The sequence below is a fragment of the Plecotus auritus genome, assembly GCF_963455305.1.
Source record: "Plecotus auritus genome assembly, chromosome: 2".
In the NCBI taxonomy this organism is placed as follows: Eukaryota; Metazoa; Chordata; class Mammalia; order Chiroptera; family Vespertilionidae; genus Plecotus; species Plecotus auritus.
Window position 1 is genome coordinate 117,737,341 of NC_137771.1, and position 21,272 is coordinate 117,758,612.

At 39.7% G+C, this 21,272-nt stretch overlaps 1 protein-coding gene across 2 annotated transcripts in view; it reads left to right on the plus strand.

The window, feature by feature from the left end:
• Positions 1 to 20,628, plus strand: part of AGTR1 (angiotensin II receptor type 1) — a 55,096-nt gene extending 34,468 nt beyond the window's left edge. For both annotated transcript variants that reach the window (XM_080654822.1, XM_080654823.1), the window contains exon 3: positions 18,608 to 20,628. In XM_080654822.1, the coding sequence (XP_080510948.1) occupies positions 18,655 to 19,734 (1,080 nt within the window). In that variant the 5' untranslated portion in view covers positions 18,608 to 18,654 and the 3' untranslated portion in view covers positions 19,735 to 20,628. The remainder of the gene's footprint in view (positions 1 to 18,607) is intronic.
• Positions 20,629 to 21,272: the final 644 nt, after the last annotated feature.

Below are 21,272 nucleotides of genomic sequence, written 5' to 3' on the forward strand. Positions count from 1 at the left end.
TGAATGGATATAACATACAATCTTTTAAGAAAATTATTTTAAACATATAATCTTGCAGCATTCTTCCAAGGGCAAGGTAGAAGGTGTAGAATTTCATTCCTATTTGTCAGATCAGAGTTCAGGGAAGGTTTAATGATTTTCCTAAGACCTCAATTTCTAGAGAGACAAAGAAAAAGCCCACCCCAAGTTCTAGACTAATGTTTGTTCTAAGTCATTTGTCCCCCTGATGTATCCTATGATCAACTGACTTCTACTCTTGACTTATTAAGTTATGTTGCTTACTTATTCATTGTTTCTGGTTTTATATATTAAGATTTGACATCAGGTCTTGGCCAGTGTGGCTCAGTTGTTTGAGCATCATCCTATATACTGAAAGATCACTGGTTTGATTCCTGATTGGGGGTTTGGGGTTTGATCCCCAGTAGAGACATTTGTGGGAGGCAACCCATTAATATTTCTCTCTCTCTCCCCCTTCCCTTTCTCTCTCTCCCTCTCAAAAAAAAGAAAAAATCTAAGGAAAAAAAAATTGACATTCTTTCACCCACTTTAAAAATTCACCATATATTTTACTCTTAATTCTGAGTGCTTCCATCTGACTTTTTTTTTTTATTTCTGTTTTATCCCAATTATCCAGGAAAGGCTACCTGTATCGTTTGAAAGTTCTGATGTCCTCAATGAAAAGACCTTCTAAATGACCTTGTTTGTCTTCAGTGGAGTTGCATATCATAACTTCAATGCCTTACTAAAATGTTACCCACTTGGCATCAGTATACAGAAAAGGCTGCAGTCTGTGATATTAAGTACAGTAGTATTTTCCTAGTAAGAGAAGAGAGTTCCTAATAGAAAAAGAGGGAAGGATAATTTCCTTAGATTTAGCTAGTATTTCAAACACAATAGTGTTTTCTTCTAGAACCACTCTATAAGAAAGTTGTAGAGAAAATACTACAGGAACCAATAAACAACTCAAATGTTGGCCAGAGAATCTATTAATTGCTCCTCTAGAGGCCCTTTTCCACAAATGTTTTTCTTTAGCTACAAAAACAACTATTCAATGTCTTTATAGATCAGTAAAGCAGCTGGGTAGAGGAGGCAAGAACAGACTCAAACCAAATAATTGCAACTCTGGTTGTCAAACTTGCAGAAATTATCATTTGTAACTACTCATGTTTATCCTCTTTGTCTCTCACTTTTCTCTACTTAGCTTAATTCTAACAAGAGCCTTGATGACAGGCTACATTTAATGTTTTGTCCCACAGAGAAAAAGAGCCTAAAATGAATGAATGCAAAGTTGAATTTACATTCAAATATTGCAGTCAGTTTAGAACCTAATTACAGACTGACTCCCTCTGGCCCTCAGTCAGATTCCCAGTTGGCAATATCCTTGGCATTGATGCCACCAGAGGGCAGGGTTTGACTTCAGACTGGGTGGCTTTCTCCCTCCAGAAGCAGCCTTGGGACCACTATAAACCATCAAATTTCTTGAAGACCTTGTAAGCTCCAATACTCCCTTCCAGTGTACTTGTGAAGAATACCAGAGCTCTGGGAAATGGCCAAAGAGGGTAATTTCTAGAATAATCTGACACAACAGATAACTTGCAATTTTAGAATTCCTTCTAAGTATTCAACATGACCTTGGGTATTTGGAGGTTACCTAACAGGATTTTACCATTTGAGGGATCTATAGTTTTTCTGGGAAAATATGAATATGACATATGAAACAAATGTCACTAATAAAATATAAAGTTAAATTATTCCATAAAAGATAAGAACTACAGATTATCAAAAGTTGAAAAAAAGGTAGGAACTAGACCTAGGTTTCTCAACAGCAGCACTGCTGCCATCTTAGGCCAGATAATTCCTACTTGCTGGGTCCTGTCCTGTGCTTTCTAGGTTGATTTGCAGTATCCCTGCTGTCTGCCCACCAGATGCCAGTAACACTCCCCTACCTCTGCCTATTGTGAGAACCAGAAATGTTTCCAAACATTGCCAAATACCCCTGAAGAGTAAATTTACCTCCAACTGAGAAGCATTGAACTACAATATAAAGAAATAACCTTACAAAAAACAAACTGAGCCCTAGCTGGTTTACTCAGTGGATAGAGCGTCAGTTTGCGGACTGAAGGGTCCTGGGTTCAATTCCAGTCAAGGGCACATGCCCGAGTTGCAAGCTCGATCCCCAGTAGGGGGTGTTCAGGAGGCTGCTGATCAATGATTCTCTTTCATCACTGATGTTTCTATCACTCTCTCCCTCTCTCTTCCTCTCTGAAATCAATAAAAATATAATAAATAAATAAATAAATAAATAAATAAATAAATAAATAATAAAAAGAAACTGAGCCTGGAAACTTTAGAATGTGAAAAACGTAAGGACCTCCTCTCTAAACCTGTTTCCTCATCTGAAGAATGGAAATAATGGGGCCTTCCCTCATAGGCCTCATGTTAGTTTGCTTGGACTGCCATAACAAAATACTAGAGACTGGAGCTGGGTGGCTTAAACAACAGACATTAATATTTTTACAGTTCTGTAGGGTAGAAGTTCTAGATCAGGTGCTGGCAGGGTTGGTTTCTGTGAAACCTCTTACCCTCACTTTGCAGATAGTCCCCTTCTCCCTGTGCTCCGATGGCTTTTCCTCATACTGCAAGCATATTCCTGAGGCTTTCCACCAATCATATTGGATTTGGGTTCCAACTGTATGACCTCATTTAACCTTAATTACCTCTTTAAAGGCCCTATTGACAAATATAGTCACCTTGAGGATTAAGGGTTCAACCTATGAGTTGTGAGGAGACACAGTCTGTCCATAACAGAGATCTTATAGAGATAAAAGCAATTACAATACTTGGCACATAGTGAGCATTCAATCAATCATAAATCATAAATGTTACTAATGTTAACATAGAGCCACTATTTTAAGTCCTCCTTGTGAATAAGATACCACAAAAGCACAGAAGAGTATAAAACAATTACACATTAAATAAGTGTATTTGAACACTTGTTACTTTGTGCTGAAGTTAAGTAGCTAAAAATTTTAAATTGGTATTTCCCACATTGACATCGATCATCATTTCAAGATGCCTTTTCCTTTGAGACAAAGGGCAGTAGCTCCTGAAACACCCTTCCCCCCGTCAAACCCCATGAGTTGTTAATGATCCAGAAATAAACTTTTAAGTGCTTTGGGAGATTTCTGTATGTAAAGAAATTCACTCAAAAGATTTCTCCAAGAGGAAGCTTGACAGTAACAATTCACATTCACCCTCTTAATTTTATTTATAATCTTCACCTAAGAATAAAATTAATTGGCAAGAAATAAATAAAGTTTCAAACAGCAATGATTTCCAGCTGGAACTGAGTAACTGGAGATTTTGAAATTGCAAAGGAACATGAGCCTTCTTCAGCCAAAAATATTTGTTCATAAAAACTAGAGGATGCTAGATATTTCTATCACACCAGCTTGTCATTTGAAACTTCTGCTGGCTCACATGAACTTGTGCGGTCCTATTTCCTACTATGGGTTCCCTTCCTAACTGTGTTGCTTTCAGTTTTGGAGGCATGTAGCTGAGGACAAGGACAGTGAGCTCAGCTAGCTGGAGCAACATAAGGAGAGTTTCATATCTCATGGGGAGATGGAAGCACTACCAGGATTGTTACAAGTGCAGGAAGAGTAGAGTTGACTTCCACAGTTGTTGATAGAACAGTATTTTTTTTTTTGTGGGTAATACAAGTAGAAATCTCTCGCTGAAAGTGAAGGTGTGGAAAAGAGAAATTGCTATAGCCAAGTTAAAAACAAGAGGAGATGGTGGTGTTGGTGTGGTACAGAATGTTCTCCTTGCCATTACAGAGTTGCTGCTGCATGAGTAATGGGCCATTTCATTAAGTAGCCCTTGCATAAAGACTCTATTTCCACTTTCCAAACCAAGGGGTACATTTTATTTACATTTAGAGCAGAAACAATAGTCAATGACAGAAGTGGTGCATTATCTCATATACCTCTCTTGGAAATGGTACATTTTTCCCTCCTGCTCAAACTGTACACAAATACTGGGAATATATTTTAATTTCAAATTTGATGTGTGACATCTGGTAACTCATTTATTGCTAATGAAATTTTCACAGGAAACAGCAGTCACCAGTATTTCATCGTATTTTTTTCAGTTGGCAAAGTGTTGTTTACCTTTTACTCTACCTGGCATCCATGCCTCTTATCACAGGCTGTTTAATTAGAAAATACAAGAAAATGGAGCACTAAATAATAGGAGATAGAATGGTCTAGACTTTCTGTTACAATCAGTGGTGTAATATCATTGTAATTTAATTTTTTAGAATTATATAGGCATTCCAGAGAATGATTAGAGCTGGCAAAATGGTCCGGTCCAAGTTGCTTATGAGCAGTGCCTGTCAGCCCCCTTCTCTGAGCCGATCCACCTCTTTCTGGTACTTTTTAGCTGTTCCACTTCCAGCACCACATGCAGTTTCCCAGTCCCTCTTTCCCAAATTTGCGTGTAGCTGGAAAATTGGTCATTTACACCAAAGTATAAATTTAATAACATTTTAAAAAGTCTCAAAGCTCTGGGACCTCATAGCATCTTCACATACATGGCCTCATTAGATGTTCCCAACAATGTTGTGAGCCAGATTGGACGTATATTTTTTACTTCATAATTTTCATGAAATTCATTATAATTATCATCATTTCCAGATGAAGAAAATGAGTCACAGGTTAAGCAAAAAGCTGAAGACCTCATAGCTTATAAGAGGTGAATCATGTACAGGCACACCTTGTTTTATTGCACTTCACAGATGTTGCCGGGTTTTTTTGTTTGTTTGTTTGTTTGTTACAAACTGAAGGCATGACCCTCCACCAGCAAAAGAATGACTTGCTTTGGTGTGATTCTTGCTTCATTACAATGGTATGGAATGAAACCCGCAGTATCTCTGAGGTGTGTTTGTACCTGGTCCAGATCTTTCAGTTCCCATGCTCTTCTATTACTTTAACTCTAGCTCTCACCTAAGTCAGTGTGTTCTCCCAGCTTCCCAGGTGTATCTCAGCTCTAATGGATGTATGAAGGTGGGTATTGCCCACCTCACTATAGTTAAAGAAATTCCAGACCTTTATGAGTAGGCACCAGGGGTATTTTACTAGATAACATCCTATTGGATTCCCCTTAATCACACCAGTCCTGGCTGTTTAAAAGAAATACACAGTTTAATAAACTTCACAGTTAAATAAGAAGTTAAATAAGCTTCTCAAGCTTAGAAGTTTGTCATACTTCAGGTTTTGAAGTCTCAAAAGTGTCAAATGAAGACATTTCGGCTAAGGGCACTTTTGTTGTTTGTTGGGTTTGCTTTTCCCCATCACTCATGATTATCAACATGTAAGCCAGAGCTGCAAATTAAGATGCCAATAGGGCAGTGATTTTAAAACATTAGCATGCATCAGAATCATCTGGAGGGCTCATTTAAACCCAGATTGATGGACCCCACCCACAGGGTCTCTGATTTAGTGGGTCTGGGGTGGGGCCTGAGACTTGTGTTCCTAAGGAATTCCCAGGTGATGGTAATGCTCCTGTTGCTAGAAGGGCTGGGTATGTGACTTAAGCACCTAATGCTGCATGTCCAATGAGATGTCCCCAAGTGGTGGTTGGGCACTTGAAGTGAGGCTAGTTTCAACTGAGATATGCTGGAAACACAGGTTATACTCTGCATTTTGAAGATTTGGTATAAAAAGAAGAATGGAAAATATCAATAATTTTTATATTGACTACATGTTGAAATATAGGGTTAAATAAAATGTTATTCAAATTAAATTCACCTGTTTCTTTTTAACTATTAATGTAGCTACAAGGGAAATTTAAATTACATGTGCCTCACATTAGATTTTTTCTGAAAAGCACTTACCTAAAGCACTGGGAAACATAGAGTGGTGGGGAGTAGTGCTCTATGTAGGATTAAAATTCCAAAACTCTAAATGCATTTTGGGCCAAAGAAAATATATATCTGGCCTAGCCAGTGTGACTCAGTGATTGAGTGTTAACCTATGAACCAGGAGGTCACAGTTTGTTTCCTGGTCAGGGCACACGCCTGGGTGTGCCGATCAGTGATTCTCTCTCATCATGGGTGTTTCTATCTCTCTCTCCCTCTCTCTTTCTCTCTGAAACCAATAAAAATATATAAATTTTTGTTTTAAATATATCTGTTGGCCAGATTTAGCCTGAGGGCCCCACTTTGTACACAAACAGTTGCTGTCATAAATATTAAATGTAGAAGCTATATAATATCTACAGTTTTACCTTTCTTTTGACATTAATCAAGTGCCTCATTATTATTCTGAAATAAAAGCAGTAGATTATAAACATGAAAATATGCCTACTGTTCATAAATAAAGAGAACAGACTGGTGGTCACTAGAGGGGGCAGGGGTAACAGGCAAAATGGATGAAACAAAAGATACAAAAGGAATAAAAAGGTACAAAGGAGAATCAAAAGATACAAACTTCCAATTATAAAATAAATAAGTGCTGGGTGATGTACAGCATGGTCACTATCCTATAGAATAATCCTATATCATAAAGAGGTAATATGCAAATTGACCCTCACACCCTCGCACAAGATGGCCACCCCCATGAGGTCAAAGATGGTCACCACAAGATGGCCTACAGGGGAGGACAGTTGGGGGCAACCAGGCATATAGGGGAGGGCAGTTGAGGGCGACCAGGCCAGCAGGGGAGGGCAGTTGGGGGTGACCAGGCCAGCAGGGGAGGGAAGTTGAGAAGGACCAGGCCTGTAGGGGAGGGCAGTTGGGGGTGACCAGGCCTGCAGGGGAGGGCAATTAGGGGCAATCGGGCTGGCAGGGGAGGGCAGTTGGGGGCAATCGGTCTGGTAGGGGAGCAGTTAGGTGTAAATCAGGCTGGCAGGGGAGTGGTTAGGGGGTAATCAGGCAGGCAGGCAGGTGAGTGGTTGGGAGCCAGCAGTCCTGGATTGTGAGAGGGATGTCTGATGCAGACATCTCCTGAGGGGTCCCAGATTGAAGAGGGTGCAGGCTGGGCTGAGGGACACCCCCCGCCCCAGTGCATGAGTTTTGTGCACCAGGCCTCTAGTTGTTAATAATACTGTATCATATATTTGAGTATTGTTAAGAAAGTAGATCTTAAAAGTTTTCAACATAAGAAAAAATCTATGTATGGTGATGGATGTTAACTAGACTTATTGTGGTGGTTATTTCACAATATATATGAATATCAAATTATTATGTTGTGCACCTGAAACTAATGTAATACTAATATGTCAGTTGTACCAACCCAATTCTTTTATCTAAATTTTTGAGTGAAAAAATTTTATTAGTCTTTTGAAGTTCTGAATTTTCTTTCATTAATTCATTTTACTTACTCTTGCATTGTAGAAAGGTTATATTTTCAGTACTTTTATGTTTTTTCAAATACTCACTTTTTTACCTTTAACATTCTATGAAATAGAGGTGAGAACAAGTGTTATTATTCTCATTCTAAACATCTTTATTAATATTTAAAGGATAACAAAATAAAAGATCAAGTTACCTGCACATGATATGCACTGGTTAGAATGGGCAGACATTTCAACAGGATACCAGTCCCGTGTGTTCTCTATCCGGCTGTTCTACTGTCTCTCAGTGTTTATAGCACTTTAGTATAAAAAGTAAAAAAGCAAAGAAAGTAATATGTACAAAACTGTTTGAAAAAAAATTTAACTATGAATAAATCAAATAAAATTACCCTTTACAGAATTCATTTTCTTAGGACAAAAGTCCATTTAGCTCTTCAGAACATTAACTTAATATAATACTTCAAAGTAGTATTCTAAATAAGATTACTATAAAGTTCTTTTATAATTCTCTACCTTCAAATCTATGTTTTTATCTGGGCAACTGAACCACCTTAACTGATTGCTGAACTTTAAAAAGTTTTATTTCACTCTAAAGAATCTGAGAATAGGTTCATTTTGTGGGTGTTATTTTAATAATAACATATTGTGCCACCTTTTTCATACAATGATATCTTCTTGTCTAATTGCAGTGTATGCTTTTCATTTTGATGTACACTCATGAACCAATCTGCCTTTACTCTGTCACCTAGTATTGCCAATGAATAACACAGGGAATGCCTAAGAGACTCACAGTCTTTGCCCATAAATAGAGTGAAGCCAGCTAGTCTAAATAGAGTCCAAACCTATAACCTTGACCTCATTAACCAAGGGTCACAAGTAACTATCCAAATGCTGTCCCAGGAAAACATTCATTTGAGTAAACAGTTAAATGATGGTGGGGGAGAACACCATCACTATATTATAATTAGCTTATGTGGAGTTCATTAAAAAGTAAAATTCTTTTCCTTTCATTTTTAATAAAAATATTTCTTATATTTAATTATGGAATATATCAAATCATTGTGGCATTAATAATATTTATATAGATAATAGACAGATAATATTCTAATTTAATGATTTATCAGGTCATTTCTACTTGTCAAGTCATTATTGCCTTTGTCTTCAAAAGATGTATGCCTATTCAAAAGAAAGATTATAAAATCTCAGTGCTAAGAGGTCCTTGAGGACACACAGGTCTAGAGAAGCTAAGGAACTGATCAAGGTCACCTAGCTAGGGAGTGGGAAAGCCAAAATCAGAACTGGTCTCCTTACATACTGTGCAGGACTAATTAATAGACTATCATTCAAGATCTACTGCAATCAGGACATTGGGCAATTTGGGGAAACACATAAAATATATTGAATACTTAATTCTTCTAGCTTCATTTAAAATTTATGATGTGATTTGTGTAATATTAAAAACCTTAATCTGAAATAAATTGCCATGTGGTCTATAATCATCATACCTAATAATAGACAAACATATAAATTGACCTTACCTCTGCTATGCCCACAGCCAATCAGAGTGAGTATGCAAATTAACCCAACAAAGATGGAGGTTAATTTGCATATATAGGCACCCAGCAGCTTGGGTTCCGGGAAATTTCTCAGCACCCAGGTCACTCCGAGGTAGGCCCCTGTGGGTCCTGAGCAACCTGGGAAGGGCCTGAGCCAGGGGGCTCCTGGGTAGGGGTGGAGCTGGATGATCCAGCAATCCAAGGGAGCTGGGGGTCCCCTGCCCAGGCCCCAAGCCTGGGTCAGAGGCTTGGGGCCTGGGCAGGGGCGGAGCCGGGTGATTGGAGGGAGCTGGGCGGGGGGGGTGTCCCTGCCTAGGCCCTGAGGCTATAGGCCTGTCAGGGGTGTAGCTGGCAATCGGAGGGAGCTGGAGGGCCCCTGCCCAGGCCCCAAGGCTTTAGGCCTTGGCGGGGGCAGAGCCAGAGATCAGAGGCAATTGGTGTGAACTACAGAGGAAATACCTTTTCTGACCGCTCATTGGCTAAGCTCCCTGTTTGCCACTGGTAATATTCTTAGTAACTTGGGTATAAGAATCCCAAAAGGTGATCTAGGGTTTTTCTACCACACTCCTGGAGAAAAAAAGGAAGGTCCGCTGCTGGAGGGCTAAGAAATGTCATATCCTGCCCTAGCCGGTTTGGCTCAGTGGATAATGCCTAGGCTTGCCAACCACAGGGTCTGGTTCGATTCTGATAAAGTGCATGTACCTAGGTTGCAGGCTCCTCTCTGGCTGGGGCCCAGGTCAGGGCTCATGCAGGAGGCAACCAATCAAAGTGTTCCTCACTTTGATGTTTCTCTCTGTCCTTCCCTTTCTCTTCCACATTCTCTAAAAATCAATGGAAACATATCCTCAGGTGAGGATAAAAAAAAAAAAAAAGAAAGAAAGAAATGTCATATCCTATGAAAGACACATCTTGAAAATGCCTAAAGAAAGTTGTCATTTTTTCATGGTGAAGGGACTGGAGTCCGTGTTGATGAAAACACCTTGGTGGCTGCGGTGACTGGCAGTGGCTGCAGCAGCGGGGTGATGGGGCTGGTGCCTTCCCCTGATCAGCCCGGTCACCTCAGTAGGACTTCCCCTGAGGGCTCCCAGTATGTGAGAGGGGGCAGGCTGGGCTGAAGGACCCCCCGCCATCCCAGTGCACAAATTTCGTGCACCGGGCCCCTAGTCTCTAAAATAAAACTCAAAATGCATATAACTGTTATAATACCATTATAATTTTCTGAAGATATAAATTAGTGAGTGCTTCCTTTTCTGCCCAATAGCTTTCCTTGTACCCCTTAAAACTGAAATTGAAATTAGATGAGCAATTGTTTCAAAGAAGCAAAGTAGAGTGGCTTCAAAGGTGGATTGAGCAGCTGCTATTGACTGAGAGAGTCCATAGGTGCCACCTTTTTAATTTGTTGAAAAAGAAAGGCCTCCACAGATAAAACAAATAGAATTTGTCCCTGAAGAAACCACAAATAATAAAGCAATTATATAGGGCCTCCTAACATACACATTTTCAAAATGTTTAAGGAGATCAGGTTAGAAATAGACCTCATAAAATAAGAACAGAAGGTTTAAAAATAAGACCAAGTATATTCATGTGTGAGGGGAGTAGAAACCCTAAAAATTTTAGTGTTAACTTTTATGATTCAATGAATTCACAAATAGATAGTGGCTAGCAATTGTTGCCTGTAGAATGCCTCATTCATTACTTGGGAGGTGGGAGGAGGGAGGAGTGGGAACACAGGAGCAGAAGCAGTTGCTTTCTAAAGTCTGAATTATAAAACAAGAGCAATAAAGAGAATGAATTGAATGGGATGGCTTATTGAGCTTTCCAGCACTATAAGCAAATGACTTCAAACACTCCCCTATTCTTTTTGAATTTAAGACAGATACTTTGATAGAAGATTATTCCAAAATATAATTACTTGGTCTTTTAGTTTTCTCCTTATTATCATAGAAAACTATGGGTATTTTTTTTTTCTTTAGATTGCAAACTCATTTAAAAACAAAAGGAGCTTGTAATGAACAATTTAATTAGATTGGTTTTGGCTTGCCAGAAGCTGAAGATGATATTAATATTCTAGTCAAAAGTCTTGAGGAAATATTCTTAAAAATTTTTTTTTTAAATCTCCTTCCTTACGCTTGTTTTTAAGAGCCAGAGAAACTGTAAAGGAATTCCAGGTAACTCCTCCAAAAGTAAGCAGTGGGTGGTGTGGCCACCATGAGTCAACCTTGTGTTTGCAGCAGACTGAAAGTTCCCACTGACTCATGGCAAATTTATTCAGCTGCTTATGATTATTTTTTACTCATACTTTGAAAGAACAACAGCTTGGTATTTTTAGCCTTTTAATGGCAAGAGAAAGAGTTTATAAATAACAAACCCCCTTTTTAAAAATCACTCATGCTTTCTTGACCCATAGCTGAGTCAGCATTTGTCTTGCATTAAAAAAATAACAGCAACAATTCCAATAAAACACATTTATTAAACACTATTTAAAAGATATGCCTAATGCTTTCACATTACCTCATTTAATCCCTGCAACCAACATGTACCATGGGATCACTGTTCCTATTTCTTACAGATGAGGAAAATGAGGCTCATGTTCAGAGATATGGGGTGACATTTGTAAGTGACAAAGGAAGATTCCATTACAAGTACTTTGCCTCCAAATCCATCTTCTTTCCTACAAGAGAAAGTGGGTAAAAGCTATGGTGAAACCCAAAAAAGGGAGAGGTGGACCCTCCTGTGTTTTTATCAGCACCCTACCTGCCTATCCCAGACTGGGAGAAGAAACAGGATGAACAAAGTGTAGCTGTTTTCTAGGACTCACAAATTTGTTTTCTAGTAGAACACATCTCTCTCTGTTAGTTAACCAACACAGCATCCTTTCAGCTTCAAGAAGAAAAGAAGCCACTTTTTCCCACCATTTAGCGTCAACCTAAGATGGCTGCCAATCACAACTTCCATTTTAGCCTCTTTCCTGAGTTCCCTCAGCTAGGGAAGCCAATCAGTGGGAGAAATAGGTGAAGGGGGCCAAAAGTTAAAAGAAGGAAGAAAAAAAGAAATGGGCAATCACTACAAATGCTTATGCTAAAAATACAACCACAGCAACAAAAAAACAAACAAACAGTGCAGACCAGAGAATTATTTTTCTTGTTTCTTAGGGCCTATGTCACTTTCCCATCCAGTGCACATCACACCCCAAACCCTTGCCCAGAGGATTGTGCAATATCTTTAAATTGCAAAGGCTGTTTGCCATAGATGATGCTGCAGGCATTTGTAAGAAGGGAGAAGTTCAAGTGATGGCACACTCTCTACTCCACCTTGGCTGGCCAGCTGTTTGCCTTTAAATTCTGACCACTCTGTTTGCCATACATCCTCTGAAGTCCAAGTGCCATCTTCTGTGGGAAGCATCCCTGACCACTTCCCTACTTCCCCCCCACCACCAGGTTGGGTCAATAGTAAACACAGAACATTCCATAAGCCTCTTATATGGTTAAATATTCAACACATTGGAGATAATTCTGTGTTGAAGGCTCCTATGCATCCAGCTCAACTCAAATGATGGAGAAGTGTGGCTTTATTCACCCAGCACATAACAGGTGTTCAGTGAATATAAGATGATGAATGAATAACTGCCCACTGAAGGCACTATTTGCATTTTCTGCTGCCCTGCCTTTCTTCCTGCCATTTCCCTCTGCTGTTTCCATCACTCAAATTCATCTCCTCTTTCCTCCACCCCCAAGTATAAGGCAACTTGTTTCCTTACTAGGTAGGAAGTCTTGGTAGTTACTTATATAGACATTTATGTAAACTTTTCTTCTGATTAATATATTCAATGCTATGTCCAGAGTTTCTCAAGTGATAAGCTCATTAAAATTATAAGTCCTCACTAAAATTTCCAAGGATGCCCCCCCTAGCTGTTCAGAACAACTTTCACATATTAAATATTAATCAATCTGGATTGATGGGAACTGAAGGAATGGCTGACCATAGACTGGGAAGGAATTATTGTCCAAAACTATGTTTATAAATTGGTCCTCTCAAACACAAACTTTTTCCCAGAGAAATTCTTTTATAAGTGATGGTTACAGTTCCAGCCTAGTCAATAAAAATCCACTCACTCTAGACACAGGATTAATGAACTCAGCCTGAGTTGTGTGCCCTTAAAGTAGGGTCAAGAGAGGAAAGAAGAAAGAGGAGAGCACCCAAGCTCAGTGCACCCAAGGGATCCTAATGCATTAAGTTTAATTCTTCCTATCTTTTGTGCCCAAGCTGAAACAAACATTTACCTCTGCCCTGATTTTCAGTTATGAAGTTCGCCCAAGCTGCTTTTAATCTTTGAGATTCTTTAACCTTGACATTTCCAATGTTTTTCTAGGCAAAATCCAACTAATCTCAACTAGATGTTAGGAGAGCAAATAAGTAAATTAATCCACGTAAGGTATAAATGATTGCTAGCACATGAACCTTTAATATAGCATTTAATTTTTAATAGAGAATATTTGTTTAATAAAATGAATTTATATTTCTAATTTGGCATAATTTTAATAATTATAATAAAATGAACTGAAAATCAGCAAAGTGTAAGGAAATCTTCCTGGGTGAGGAGGAAATGGGTCCTACCTTCCTGAGAGCCTGGCCCTTTTCTTTTCATCTTTTATTTGTAAACTACGGATTTCTAAAAGTTCTAAGGGCTTTTTGTTATTGTTGTTGTGTGTGTGTTTTGGTTTGGTTTTGGCTTATGTTTCTCATCCAAGGTGAAGCTCAGTTCGTCTTTGAATATTTTCTATGAGATTCTTTGGGAAGCAGAATGTAAATTGACTTCATTAGCCCCATAGAAATTAGACTCAGTATTCTATAGTATTAGCTTTTAGGTTATATGCTATTCATTCACTCACTTGTGCACTCACTCTCTTCTTCATCAGACATTTAGCACATGCCTCCTGGAATGTGCCAGGGCCTAGGCTGGTAGGCCCTACCCTTGACAAACCAGTGGAGAAGACATTATTAATAGACCATTATCATATAGTGTCAAAACCTGCATCCAAAATACCAAAGCCATTCAAAATGGAACAGCCGCCCTAACCGGTTTGGCTCAGTGGATAGAGCGTCGGTCTGCGGACTGAAGGGTCCCAGGTTCGATTCCGGTCAAGGGCATGTACCTTGGTTGCGGGCACATTCCCAGTAGAGGGTGTGCAGGAGGCAGCTGATCGATGTCTCTCATCGATGTTTCTGACTCTCTATCCCTCTCCCTTCCTCTCTGTAAAAAGTCAATAAAATATATTTAAAAAAAAAAAAATGGAACAGCCAATTGCCCAGAAAAGTTAGGAAGGCTCCACAGAGGAGGTGACCATTTTCCTGTTTGTGAACTCTAAGCCCTTATGAATGAAAAGGAGAAAGGGGGATTTAGATTACATAAGGTTAAATGAAAAGGAGAAGTTAATGAGGTCATGGAACCAGAAACTTGGATGGGGAGAATAACTGCCTCTATGGGAGAGACAAAGTAGCCACTTAAGAACCCCTTTCTTCCCAGTGTTATCTCGTAAAATCTTCTCTCATCTTTTCTACAACAACACTTTACACCCAGATGGATACTGCCTTAGTGTTCAGCTCTCCTGGATGGTACACAGAGCTATCCTGGGCAGACTAGTAATGTCTTATTCCTGTCCCTCATCTTGCCCAGCACACTTTGCTATAAGAGAAGAGTGTAGCCATGCTCACCCAGGGACCTGCTCCTGGTGTAGCAATAGGATCTTGACCCAATACCACTGCTCTGCCTGGCCAACCTTACCTGTGCCCAATGCTGACCTTCTCTACAAAGCATGCCTGTGCCACCTCCTGTGATGTTACCCTCACAGCATTGTCAGCCTCCCTCCCAAGGGTCTTCTGATGGATTCTTATGTAGGGCTGAATAGGTTGATTTTCTAAATCACATGAATGAATAGCTTAATTGTTGATTACATAAAATATTGGAGCAAATATTTGCAGAAGTCTTTATAGAGTCCTTTTCTGAGCATCTGATTCCTCCCAGAGTCCTAAAAAACTGCTACTATCTCAAGCCCCCACAAAAGGCATGTTGATAATCCTGATTTCACCTATTCATTTGTCATCCTTGTTATACAGATGGTTAATGTTAAAGTTAATTCCAGAAATGGCTGGCAGATACAAAAGTTAGGAGATTCAGAGCCTGTGCAAGACTGAGTTGGAAGTTAAAGAATGTGGTTACTGCCTGTAGTGGCCTGAAAAATAATGGAAAGAATACTATTCCCTCCCTCATCTCCCCTCTTACATCAATTTCCACAATCACTAATTCCTCATAAATCTAGAGACAGCTTTTCTGACCACTTAAAGGGCGGGGGGAGGGGGTGCTGATAATTTTTATACCTAAGTAAAGATTGTGAGATGAAAGAATTTGTTTAAAAAATAAGTACAGATGTGTCACACTTCTGAGATTAAAGACAAATTAAATTAATGGACCTTATTTACCTCAAGAAAAACTCAAGTCTTTCTGAATGACTAATTTAATTCAGTAGTGTTTTCTGAGATTCAGATTGTTTTTTTTTTATTTTATTATTATTATTTTTTTAAATAAATCTTTATTGTTCAGATTATTACAGGTGTTCCTCTTTCTTTCCCCCTAGCTCCCCTCCACCTGATTACCCACCCCACCCCATGCCCTTACCCCCCGCCACTGTCTTCATCCATAGGTGTAAGCTTTTTGTCCAGTCTCTTCCCACACCCCTCACACCCCCTCCCCCCTGAGAATTGTCAGTCCACTCCCTTTCTATGTCCCTGATTCTATTATATTCACCAGTCCATTCTGTTCTTCAGATTTTTTATTCACTTGATTTTTAAATTCACTTGTTGGTAGGTATATATTTGATGTCATTTTGTTGTTCATAGTTTTTATCTTTACCTTTTTCTTCTTCTTCCTCTTCTTAAAGAACACCCTTCAGCATTTCATGTAATCCTGGTTTGGTGGTGATGAACTCCTTTAGCTTTTTCTTGTCTGTGAAGCTCTTTATCTGACCTTCAACTCTGAATGATAGCTTTGCTGGGTAGAGTAATCTTGGTTGTAGGTTCTTGCTGTTCATCACTTTGAATATTTCTTGCCACTCCCTTCTGGCCTGCATAGTTTCTGCCGAGAAATCAGCTGACAGTCGTATGGGTGCTCCCTTGTAGGTAACTAACTGTTTTTCTCTTGCTGCTTTCAAGATTCTCTCTTTGTCTTTTGCCCTTGGCATTTTAATTATGATGTGTCTTGGTGTGGTCCTCTTTGGATTCCTCTTGTATGGGGTTCTGTGTGCTTCCTGAACTTGTAAGTCTATTTCTTTCACCAGGTAGGGAAAGTTTTCTGTCATTATTTCTTCTAATAGGTTTTCAATATTTTGCTCTTTCCCTTCTTCTGGCACCCCAAAAATTCAGATGTTGGTACGCTTAAAGTTGTCCCAGAGGCTCCTTACACTATCTTCATATTTTTGGATTTTTTCTTTTTGTTTTTCTGGTTGGGTGTTTTTTCTTTCCTCATATTTCAGATCTTTGGTTTGATTCTTGGGGTACGTTGATCTACAGTTGAGTTTCTGTATATTCTTTATTTCAGACAGTGTATGCTTAATTTCTGACTGGTCCTTTTCCATTTTTTTGGCATTCTCATTAAGGTCCTTGAAGGTCTCACTAAGCTCCTCGGAGGTCTCATCAAGTTTCTCAGCGGTTTTTAGAAGATTCTTGAGTAACCTTATAAATGTGGTTCTGAACTCTATGTCGTCCATTAATTTGCTTTCCTCCATTTCTCTCATTCGTGACATGTTTCTTTGTCTCCGCATTTTGCTGCTTCCTTATGTTGATGGAGTGGCTTTGTGTGGTAGGTGACCTGTAGGGGCCAGTAGCTCAGCCTCCCCAATCACCTGAGGTGGACGCCTTTGGTACACCCCTTTGTGGGCTGAGTGCAAAGTCTTGGTGTAGTTAAGCCTTGATTGCTGTTGGTACACTGGGAGGAATTGACCTCCAGGCCAATTGGCTGTGAGGACCCACTGTGTCTATAATGGAAGAACTGCTGCGCTGGAGACACGCTTATGGTGCAGGACTTGTTTCAGTGAGGCTTTGGTGCTCACTGAGTCTGCCTCTTGAATGTATCACTTATGGATGTGAGGAGTTGAAATCTGGTGTCTCACACTGACCACTAGGTACACTGGCTTCTGGATCTCCAATGGGGTGCAGGTCAGCTACTGTCTGAGGCCACCCAGCAGGAGCTACAGCAAGAACTACAGTTTTCTCCTCTTTGCTTGGAGTTTGGAGGTTTTGGAACTGTCTGACCCGGGCTGCAAGTTTGCTAGGTTAAGCTGCGATAGGGCAGGCCATTCATATGCTAAAGCCGCTGCTTGGAGCTTGGGTGGGTTTGTAGATTGTGCAGGGCGGGGTCTCAGGGCGTGACTAGGCTAGGGCGTGGCAAACAGCGATGGCTGCCAGTAAGCCAGCTCTGCAGCTCTGTGTCTCCGACCGTGTCCCCGCATCCCGCGCCCCAGCACAATAAACAATTGTTCCTGTGCGCAGCCCTGCAAGCAAGCCTCCCTCACTTTCCGACCCCACGGCAGACAGTCCAGCTTCTCCCCATAGGAGTTTGGGTCCCCCGCGTCTCCTCAGAAACGAGTTCGGAGTAATCGGGAGCTTATCTCCCTTCGGGTTGAAAACAGCAGCGCTTTCAGTCACCCTTCGCCAGCCGGATTCGTGCGTCTCCGTACCTCAGCTTTTCAGTGCTTGTGCACCCCTCAATGCTGTTTGCTCTTTCCTTCTAGTTGTAGAACTTCCACTCAGCCAGCTTTCCCATGGTTCTGGGTGATAGACGTTCTGTCTTTTAGTTGTAGTTTTGAAATTGTTGTGCGAGGCAGCAGTTTAGGTGCTTACCTATGCCATCTTGGTTTCTCCCAGATTGTTTTTAAATCAATTTGAAAGCTAGGATTTCCTTCTAGAAAAAAACACACACACAAAGGATCTAGATCATTTTATTCACATAGTACCCTACTTCTATTTGTCTGGAGGATATTATTACTTTCCAGAAAAGTAATATGCTCTCAAAATTAACTTGAATGTGCAATGTAGACTTTATTAGTTCACAGTTTTTCTCTAGGAAATATGTGTGCCGAGCCAGCTCAGCCAGGTTTGCTGAGCCTGAGAGGGGGCGGTGAAAGATTGAGAAAAGACAGACAAGAGAATGAAAGCTGGGTCTGGGTGGGATGCTGTCCTCTCTGATGGAGAGCTAGCGACAGCACCACGGCCTGTAAGCCATCTCTTTATTTTATAGCCAGATTCCACAAGGCAAAGTAAGGGCACAGTTACAAAGTTCTCATGGGTTTCAAATCTACTCAATTACATACACCTGAACTCTATCAAGCCCACATCACTCAGGCACGTGGGGCCACATGTTCAGACCATAGGTTCAAGCTTACAACTATAGCTTTTCGCTATAATTGTGCTGGGAGGGCTCTGACCCTAAGCTGGGACTTGCACGTGGCAATGAGAGGACTGTGCCCTCTCATTAGTCCGAGGCTTGAACCTGTCCAAACACTGTAGCTTCTCTCCACAAATATGATCGAGTTTTTTCTCCTAAAACCAGAGTTGAGTTACTGTACTTATGACTGAGAACTAAAAATACTCATTTATTACTGAAAGTTAATTATTTTTACCTTTCCATTTTTATTTTTTTCCAGGTGCATTTGGCATTAGTATCTGAGATTAATTAACCCAGGAGGTCAAAATGATCCTCAATTCTTCCACTGAAGATGGTATTAAAAGAATCCAAGATGACTGTCCCAAAGCTGGACGGCACAATTACATATTTGTCATGATCCCTACTTTATACAGCATCATCTTTGTGGTGGGAATATTTGGAAACAGTTTGGTGGTGATTGTCATTTACTTTTACATGAAAGTGAAGACTGTGGCCAGTGTTTTTCTTTTGAATTTAGCACTGGCTGACTTATGCTTTTTACTGACTTTGCCATTGTGGGCCATCTACACTGCTATGGAATACCATTGGCCCTTTGGCAATTACCTATGTAAGATCGCTTCAGCCAGTATCAGTTTCAACCTCTATGCCAGTGTGTTTCTACTCACATGTCTAAGCATTGATCGCTACCTGGCTATTGTTCATCCAATGAAATCCCGCCTTCGGCGCACAATGCTTGTGGCCAAAGTCACCTGCATCACTATTTGGCTGCTGGCTGCCTTGACCAGTTTGCCAACTATAATCCACCGAAATGCATTTTTCATTGAAAACACCAATATCACAGTGTGTGCTTTCCATTACGAATTCAAAAATTCAACCCTCCCCATAGGGCTGGGCCTAACCAAGAATATACTGGGTTTCTTATTTCCTTTTCTGATCATTCTTACAAGTTATACTCTTATTTGGAAGGCCCTAAAGAAGGCGTATGAAATTCAGAAGAACAAGCCAAGAAATGATGATATTTTCAAGATAATTATGGCAATTGTGCTTTCCTTTTTCTTCTCGTGGGTTCCCCATCAAATATTCACTTTCTTGGATGTTCTGATTCAGCTGGGCATCATACATGACTGTAAAATCATAGATATTGTCGACACCGCCATGCCCATCACTATTTGCATAGCTTATTTTAACAATTGCCTTAATCCTCTCTTCTATGGCTTTCTTGGGGAAAAATTTAAAAAATATTTTCTCCAGCTTCTGAAATACATGCCCCCAAAGGCCAAGTCCCACTCAAGTCTATCCACAAAAATGAGCATGCTTTCCTACCGCCCTTCAGATAATGGAAACTCCTCCACCAAGAAGCCTGCCCCGTGTATTGAGGTTGAGTAACACACTTGAAACCTGTCTGTGACGTAATCTTGTGGAAAAAGGAGCAAGAGAAGCATTCCTCTATAGCACTTCTCTACCAAATAAGCATCAGCTACTTTTCAGAAACTTAAGAAGAAAGTGAACTATGTGGACTGACTGACTTTTCTAAAGCTCTGAACAAAAATTTTCCTTTGCAACAAAATGAAGCAAAGCCACATTTGTCACATTTTGCATAAGATAGATGATGGCTGCTCAAAGGCCAATGTCAGAAACTGGATAACTGCGTTGATTTGGAAACATTTTACTGGTGGAAATGCCATCTCCCCAGTCTGCTCTTGTTCTGTTATTTTTTATTTCCACATAAAGGTGTTTAGAATATGTTAAAACTTTAGAAGAGCAGCAGGAGATCAGAGCTCAAACTTGCTCTCCCCAGTGTCCAAAGGGCAGTAAAGCTTTTGTGCTTAGCCATTAGCAACTATGGTTCACTTGTACCTGCTACCACACATCACATTTACTACAAAGACTTGCTAAGCAGTGGTTGTAAAGTTTCAAAACTTGTGAAATTCAACCATTGTCTTACTGATTCCCACTGTCAAAACATGACAGCTAAATGGCTTATTTGTATAATGCTGTTACTAAAGTCACCTATAAAAATAAAACTACTTATAAAGATGTTAACTCTTGTGCCATCTCATAGTGTCTTTCTAGTCACTACTTTCATTTCATATCTGAGAAGTATATATGTTTTACTTCTGGTAAAAAGATTATATATCATAAAGTATGCCTTACTGTTTTAAAAAGTATATATTCTACCTATATATGTATATGTACATCTATAGCTCTAAATTGTTGTTACTTTATTAAAATCTGGAAACTTATATTTACATTAAAATAAAATAATTTTATCATAATGTATTTCATCTTCATTTCTTAAAAGATTTCACCTTCATTTCTTAAAAGAGATGCTGATTTATTTTTAAAACAAGAGAACTATGAATAAGTACAAACATATTTAAACTTAAATTTTGATACAGCTGATGGTTTAGTCCTGTTGGTTATAGATGTTATATTCTGTCATTGAAATGATAAGGAATACATTTCATTCCACTGAACAGCATGGAATAAATACCTCATTTTGAATTTTCCAAAGTTTTTTATGTAACAAAGAAACTCATTCCTTATAACACTAAAATAATACATTATTTTACACATTTTTAATATTAGGATTTTTCTAATTAGATACATGATCACTGTAGGAAATGTATATGATATAGACAAGCATACAAATAAGTCATGTGTAGATATTTCACTCAAAATTACCATTTTTAACCCTTGGGTGCATTTTCTATTACTTTTTTTGTATTCATTATATACACATCCTATCTAATAAAGAGGGAAAATGCTAATTGACCATCATGCCCTCACAAAGATGGTAGCACCCACAGCCACAAGATGGTGGTGGCCAGTCCCCTCATTCCCACCAGGGTGGCAAGCATGTGGCACGGCCGGGCCCACCCCAGGCGGGTCCGGCCGCTCCATGTGCCTGCCTCCCAAGTCCC